This window comes from Gymnoscopelus braueri (genome assembly GCF_963280865.1).
Source record: "Gymnoscopelus braueri genome assembly, chromosome: 7".
Lineage (NCBI taxonomy): Eukaryota > Metazoa > Chordata > Actinopteri > Myctophiformes > Myctophidae > Gymnoscopelus > Gymnoscopelus braueri.
In genome coordinates, this window is record NC_137608.1 from 30588464 (window position 1) to 30596731 (window position 8268).

Here is an 8268-nt window from a genome sequence, read left to right on the forward strand (position 1 = left end):
GTTTTCAACTCTGGCCTCCGTCTCAGGCAGCATCAGGAAATGGGCAATAAACTCCTACAACGCAGAGCACGTGTTCGGCTGCTGTCCTTTATCCTGCCAACAAGGGGGGCAGGACGGGCAGGGGACTGGGTCCAGAGGGCACGTCTATCCTCAACCCAAAACAATCCTGTTACAAAACCAGAGGACCTGCGATATGCCACGGGCCAAACACTTGGTGCGTGGCTTTGCCTCCCCCCTCACATATTAGAAGGACAATATCAGTCACCAGAACCAAGGACAGGTGTTTTCGATGAATCTATCATGGTTAAAATGGAGTTTTAAGTTACAGGAAGGGGGGTTTGTATAGGAAGGGGGCGTGTCTGATAACATGAATATCAAATATCTAAATACTGAATCAAAAGAGTAGATGTTAAAATTACCACAAACATGTTTGAAAGTGAAATATCCCTTTAGGTGGTTAAAACATGAGAATGTAGCTTTTGTCTTACCCATTACTTTGTAATCGGTAATCAGCAACACTTGATTGTTACTAGAAAGTCGCGGTCACTACCTGCTTTACCTAGGAAAAGGTCATATTACCTGCATTACCTGGTTCTTTACCACTCTTTTGCTGGCTGAGCCAAAGGAGATGGGACAGAGAGCAGAGGGGAGAGTTTCTATCCCTTTTAGTGGAGGACCACAGGCTAATTTGTCATGTCTTCATGGACATTAGTAGCTACAGCCGCATGTCCTGCATTCTTTGGCAAAGGAACTCTAACCCACTGTCTAAACCAGAGGCTGTAGACAGGAGAGCAGACCCACGTGATGTTTTTAGCCCAGGTCACGGTCCAGTGCCACTGAGTAGTCTGTTGCCCCCTCTCCACCTCCCCCCCCTATCCTACAAGCATTTATCTCTCTGCATGGTTTTGGCAGTGATGTGCTTTTCCCAGCGTTTAGCCAGGAGAGGGAGAGAGAGGAGGGGAGAGGGAGAGAAAAGGGGGCCTTTTCAGACCGGGGAATGACGGACGTTTTATTAAAAGAGGCAGAGCCTTTTGAGAGGTTGGCCCCTAAGAGCCCCCCTCTCTCACACACACACACACACACACACACACACACACACACACACACACACACACACACACACACACACACACACACACACACACACACACACACACACACGCACCCTATGTGTCTGGCCCATTGTCAGCCCCCCAATCACCCCCCCACCCCACAATCCCACCCCGCCATGCGCTTTGTCACTGTAAGTCACCTCGCAGACTGAAGCAGGCCCGCTCTAAAAACACACACCATTCTCCACAGTAACATTATGCCATTCTGGTAAAGCCCGGTCCAGGGGAAGAAGATTGTCTGGTTGTCACAAAACATACAGGAGACAGAGAGATGGGCGTTTTGTGGCAGGGGGGGAGAAAGGACAGCAGAAAAGACGGATCAAGCTTGGGTGAAACGGAGCAAGCTGGGGGCAGCAACAAAACAGGAGATGGAGAGAAGGGCAATAGAATGTGTCATGGAGGATAGAAGCTGGTGGCAGCGAGAACAGAGAAAAGGTGAAAGGAGGCAGGGGGGGGCGGCAGGGTGCTCGGGTTAAAGAAGCTGAGCACAGTATAAACCTGGAGCATTAATATGACTCTTAACCAGGGTTAAAGTGTAAAAATGTACCCCTTATGGGTTTTCCCTTATAGACAAAAAAAGATAGGAGTAGTAGTCTAGCAAGTTGTAGGCATGTGAGACACTGATACTGAGTGAGGATCTCCCATTAGGTTTTTGGGCTGTGTGTGAAATGTGCGTCTTTAGATACAGGCAGCATTCCTCTAGAGATAAACCCCCGGGCCCCCCGTCCCCTCAAGCCCCCTACCCCCCCCCCCCCCATCACCCACCCACCCTCCCTCGTCTCCCCTCCCACTACGTAGGGCCCTGCTTACTCAAGTGTGGTTGTCTGGGTGTGAGAGTGTGTTTACGTGGGACAGGGTCTCTGTGCCCAGTGCCACAGCACTCACAGGGGGGCAACAGAAAGACAGTCGCATATTTGCGGAAAAAGGAAACAAGAGCAAAAGACGGGGAAGTGGGAAGAGAAGGAGAGTTGCTGGGCCAACAGGCATGCCAGTCAAGACTGTCACCTTTGGAGTGAGTACTAGAAACTCTGCTCTGTTTTCCATCTCACCTTTTATTCCCCCCTACACCGCTCACCTCTAGAGCTCTTTCACCTCTTACTCTTTCTCTCTGTCTGATTCCCTTATACAGTCTTATCTTCGTCTCTACCCATTTGATTGCTTTTTCCTGTTTATTATTGTATTGTGTTATTGTTATTGTTGTTATTGTTATTATTATTATTACTATTATGGTTATTGTTATTGTTATTGTTATTGTTATTATATATATATATATATTATATATATGTTATATATATATATATATATATATATATTCAACATATTTGAATGTTTTGATTCTCAGTCCATTTTATCTTGGCTTAATGTTTTATTCAGCACACATTCTTATCTGTTTGCACATTTCCAATTCGGCACCATGCTGCTCTCTGTTTTCTATCCCTACACACAGCTATTTAGAGACTTCTCCCTTGCTCAGAACCTTGCTGTTTGGTCTTCTTTTCATTCCTCAATATGCCCTTGTCCTTTCTGACTAGCAACTGACAGAGAAAAATGAGGGAGAGAGAGAGTAAGAGAGAGAGAGAGAGAGTGACGGATGGAGGGCAAATGATGATGCCACTCAGTGTAAACACTGGCTCTGCTCAATAGGAAGGTGATGTGTCACTCATACTAAACAGTCTCCTTTCTCAAGGTTTCACCAGACTAACAGTATAAGGCAAAGGGACATCAACTTTAAAATAAATAAGTAGAATTGTTAAATTAATTGTTCGCTACACGCAGAACCAGAGCAGAACTCTTCGTTAAATTCATTACACTTTGCCTCCCATAGCAACGTGAGGGGTGGGAGCTTGGTTGCTTGGGAGTATCTCAGGGAGTTGTTCATGTGTGTGCGTCAAAGATTAGCAAGCTGCATCTTCAGTGTACATACATGGCTTTGCAACCTGTTTCGTCCTCCTCCCTAATCTTGTTTCTGACTTCCTTGGGTTATCTGCGTGAATCGTGATATTCAGATTGCAAGATGTTAACCTATTGTTATGTTTGGTGGTCGGTGCACTGATTAGTGGGTCATTAATGGTTTGTTTTATTATGGTTTCACTAAGGTCTTAGTACATTCTGCAGTGGTAATTTAAATTTAGAGTGTAAAACTTAAATGGACCTATCCCTAAACATGGACCCAAATGGATCTGTAATCCATTTGGTCCATTTTGACACTCTCAGAGTTTTGAGTTATTTTGGGCCAATAGATTTGGTGACACACAACAGGCCTTACTTACCCGAGTGAGGCTGCTGATGCGGCACTTCCCAGTGCTAGCACAGTAATGCAGACAGACGCAAGGTTCTAGATGATGCAACCTGAAGAAATAAGAATTCACCAACTGTATGTGGTGGACTTAATCTGACGTCTTCCTGTGAAGTAGTCAGTTTACTACAATATCATATCAGATTACATTAATCTCATGATCTTGTAATGCAAATTTAAACATGTTAAATGCCCAGCAGTGATCCCAGTATGAACAAATGGGTAGCTCCACCACCAAAAGTAATAAATGGAGACAACAAGGTAAATACAGTAGGATTATTTATGTTGATATTAATGTTCAGTGCCGACTTTCCATCTAGAGATCAAACTCTTCAGAGCTGCATGTGTATGCCTCACATTGATATGAGGGGGAAACACATGAGTTGTTGGAAAACACATTGGAGTTTTAATGTAATTTCCAAAGCATACAGGAATTTAATTCCTTCTAGTATTTCATTATCAAACAGTTTAATTCCTTCAAGAATAAAGCAAAAACATTAATTAAAAAAAAGAGAGTAGCCCAAAAAAAAATCCCCTTTTTTCTCCGATTTAGTCATTGTCCCAATTAATTCCTCTGACTGCTGTTACCTTACTGGCTCACCTGCCAGTGAGGAGCCCCGATTGGGAGGACGTAGTGCTTCTCTCCTACTCCTCCCGCTCAACATTCCCTGTGGACAGGCGCAACCCCAGCCTGTAGGAGTATGTGCAGTGACAAAGATCAACCTCCCCACCCGGCTTCCCTCCCCTAAAACACAGCCAAAATGTGTTCATATAGACACTCGGCCAAAGCCAGATGCATCGCAGTGGATTTGAACCCCTTAGACTTAGCGCCGCGGTGGTGGGCAGGTACTTTACCCCTGTGCCACCCAAGCGCCCTTAAAAGACCTGAGGCCATTCTTAAAAAAAATCTAAATCCTAACAGTTTTTTGAAAAAAAATAAATAATAATAATTTCAATATTTTTCAAAAATAGCAGATATACAAGCTCGTAGCGCGGCACTCGGTGCCGCGCTATGAGCTTGTATATCTGCTATTTTTGAATAGCCAAAGAAATCTAAAGTGACACAGATGCGTTCCAGGTATTAATGGGTTAAGCAAAACATTCCTAACAAAGAGCCTGCCCGATGCTCATCTGAGTTGTTCGTTTCAAACCCATATAACTGAAGGCTGAAGCAAACTGGCAACTGCTCAAGACAACTGCACTAGTTTACAGGGTTTTTCTGTGGTCTTTATTTGGTCCAGCACTGTTGTTATATTTAGTTACCAATGTAGACCTGAACTTTAGTTTAACTGTTGTGCCCTTGATTTCACAGATGGCAACAGGCCATATCTCTCAAATGTCTTGCCAGTGGCCATGTTTACACCCAAACATCTGCAGCACAAAGCAATTCAGGAGCAGGAATTTTACGCCCATTTTAATTTTGTACAAGTTCCTGTCTATGTAAATTCATTATCTCCCACCTACTCTATTTGGTTTAATTACTTTTGATTCATTAAATAAAACAGTATGTTTACCACCACTCTCCCCCACACCCTAGCTCCTATACCACTCTATGGCTCTGTCTCGCTTTATCGCTCCACAAAAGAATTCAATAACCATGACAATCTCATCTACAACTGTGGAGGCCAGAATGGGGGTGTATAATCAGCGAGTAAGAAGGGGAGAAGCAGTGGAATACAGGGAGGGAGGGAGGGAGGGAGAGAGAGAGGGAGGTGGGGACTGTGAGAAGGTAAATAATAAAACTAGGACAAGATTCTTTGCCAGATACAGCGGGTGGAAGCATAATATGGAGACAAAAAGACAGATGGACGGACAGACAGACCCACGGTGATGAGTGGGAGTGGATTTAACAGCTCCACCTCAGAGCTTCCTGTAAATGTGTCCATATGGTAGCTGAAGGATCCCAGGGGCCTCAGGCAGACTGACTCTATACTTTACTACATCACTATGGGCGGAAACAGCACCTTGGCTATACAACCACTTTCTAACATTTGAAAGATGAAAGGGAGGGGATGTGAGGCCAGAGGGATGTAAAAAAAAAAAAAAAAGGAAATCAATTTCTAGAACAAATGCAAGTCAGCAAGATCAGGAGATGAGATAGCTGTTTAAACCCCGTGCATCTAGTGCTTTATGACCCGGACAGAAAATGTCCAATCATATTGTGTGTATAAAGACATTCTGATTCAAGGTAAAGATGGCAGAATATATATATATATGTATATGTTATATTATTATATGTAAAGGCACATGAATGCTATTCAAAAAATATTTTTAATTCAGCTACATTTCTGCACCTCAAATTCACCTCTTTGCTGTGTGCTTCGCCGCCACTTCAAATATTTATGATTTGCACCTGGTGCTGTGCTTGCACATTCATAGTGTTCCGTAACGCGTGCGTACACACATGTATCTATTTGTGTGCAAATGCGTAGGCATGCACACAAACTGTGTACGTAATATATGCATGTAAAAATAACTTAACAATTGAACAAACAAACAATATGTTTTCCTCAAGTTTGCAAGCTAACTTAAAGTGATACCCGGTCCAAAAGCATACTCATCATATTCCTGTGATGTTGAGTTACGAAGTTATGAAGATGTTTGTTATCCTTCTCCGTTGAAATCAGATAACCAAGGTTCTAATCTGTGAGGTAATCAAAAGAAACAGCAATTTTAACCATTGCTTTTATATTGATATTTTTAGTATTTGATTTAGCTGGTTTAGTAATTAAAAGATTATGTAATTTGACTTGAAATGTTATGTGCGTATCTATCTATCTATCTATCACGCACACATATATACAGTATGCATAAGCTTGTCCTTTCAACGAGCGTTGCTCACTTGGATTAATTCACCAGTGTTAATGTATCATTGTGTACTCCAGCCCCTTGTAGAGTGCAGACTCACCAATGGTGGTTCCATCCACTGGGAGCAGGTCCGTGGTTGGAGCTGTACTGTATGGTTCAGCTACACATAGATGTCTATGGGGATCAGCGGAGGAGGGGTGGCTTCCTTAAGATCAATACGTCGCTGTCCGGTGGAAACCTTGTATGTTACTATTCAGAAAATGGGGAAAAAAGGATCCAGTGTAGTTATTATTTCGTCACAAGCTCTTGTTAATATTTTTCTTTGGTTACATATTCATAAGATCCACAGAACCACTTTCACTTTTTCACTTTCACAATTGTTTTTTATTTAAACAGCAAAAAAGAGCTGATCTACACTAACGACACAACATTGTGAGCTTGTAGATCTGCTATTTTTGCTACTTTTCTGTGAGTCTGTTGTACAGTATGATGAAGTAGGGCATTCATTTACAAAAACAAAAAACGTTTGAATACGGTTGAAATATGGAGATACGAGGTTTCTGCCCGACAAAAACGAATGTCCCGCAGCCCTTGTGCCCGTCCATGGGGAACGAGACACTGACAAGACAGCTTGATACTGTTTCTCCACTCCCTACTCACCTAAATCAATGTACTGCTCCTCAAAACACACTCACTCCGTCCCATCTCTAACTGAGCGTTCAATTCATCACACAAAATCACACACACGTGCGCACACACATGCTTATGCACGAGTGCACACACACACACACACACACACACACACACACACACACACACACACACACACACACACACACACACACACACACACACACACACACACACACACACACTGTGAAAATAATCATCCCTCAGGTGTCACACTTATTACTACAGTGAGAAACCGTATTCCCTGGGTGAGAATTCTCATGCCTTGGATGCTAATCTTGTGTGTGAAACTCAATTCTGTTCATGCACGCACGCACGCACGCACGCACGCACGCACGCACGCACACACACACACACACACACACACACACACACACACACACACACACACACACACACACACACACACACACACACACACACACACACACACACACACACACAGGGTTTTCTCACACTGCAGTCTAGCTGCGAGGAGATGATGTCATTGAGTCTGCTGCAGTACTAGCAGATTAAGCTAGTGAGTGAGGGAGACGTACGGAGGTGGAGGAATGAAAGGAGCACCGGGACGCAGAGGGAGAGGAGGGAAGGAATTGATAACAGATTAAGTACTGTAAGAGAAGGGAGGGTGAAAAATGGAAGTAAGACCAGGGGATTTTCCGTAATGTGATGAGGGATGAATTCTCCTCTGTAATACTGAGCCTCAGTACAGTAAAATCCTCAGTGTTAATTTAACTGAATGAACGAAGACATTTGGTGTAGAAGGAAAAAAAGGAAGCAAATGGATCAATTAACACTGAGGACTTCACTGTGTGGGAGAGATGCCCAGCAACAAGCCCGAGGACCTACTCCGCTACAGCATGTGTTGTTGGTATTGCTCATGTTAATGTTAGTGCTGACGAGCAGGTCATTGTCTGTTTCTTTGGCTCCAAACAGTATGATTAATGTGCTCGCTCAGCTCCCCTCAGCCCCATAGCCCAAAGCCTGTCCTGTCTCTGTGGGACCAATAAGAAAGAGTCACATTCATCTAAATCACACTGGAATGTAGCGAATGTAGAGTCACCACTGAGCATTTTTAGGCTGCTATGAGTTACGTGTGTGTGTGTGTGTGTGTGGGGGGGGGGGGGGGGTGCATGCGTATGTGTGCATCTGACTATGCTTTAGGCTGGGTGTGGGCCTCCTATGTCCTTATCTCAGTGGACCACACATTGAGCTCTCCTCAACACACGCATGCACACGAGCACGCACAGATGTATGTTCCATTCAGTAGTACTGTTCTACATTTCTGTTTGTCCATGTTCACATGCAATGAAACATTGCACTTTCTTTTTGTGCAGTAGCTGGTCTAATACCCATTTCAAC

The 8268-nt window shown here is 43.7% G+C and overlaps 1 protein-coding gene across 2 annotated transcripts in view; it reads left to right on the forward strand.

Annotated features, from left to right (window-relative positions):
* Positions 1-1957: 1957 nt before the first annotated feature.
* ank1a (ankyrin 1, erythrocytic a) overlaps positions 1958-8268 on the forward strand; it is a 52957-nt gene continuing 46646 nt past the window's right edge. For both annotated transcript variants that reach the window (XM_080434113.1, XM_080434112.1), the window contains exon 1: positions 1958-2124. In XM_080434113.1, coding sequence (XP_080290239.1) covers positions 2098-2124 — 27 coding nt within the window. In that variant the 5' untranslated portion in view covers positions 1958-2097. The remainder of the gene's footprint in view (positions 2125-8268) is intronic.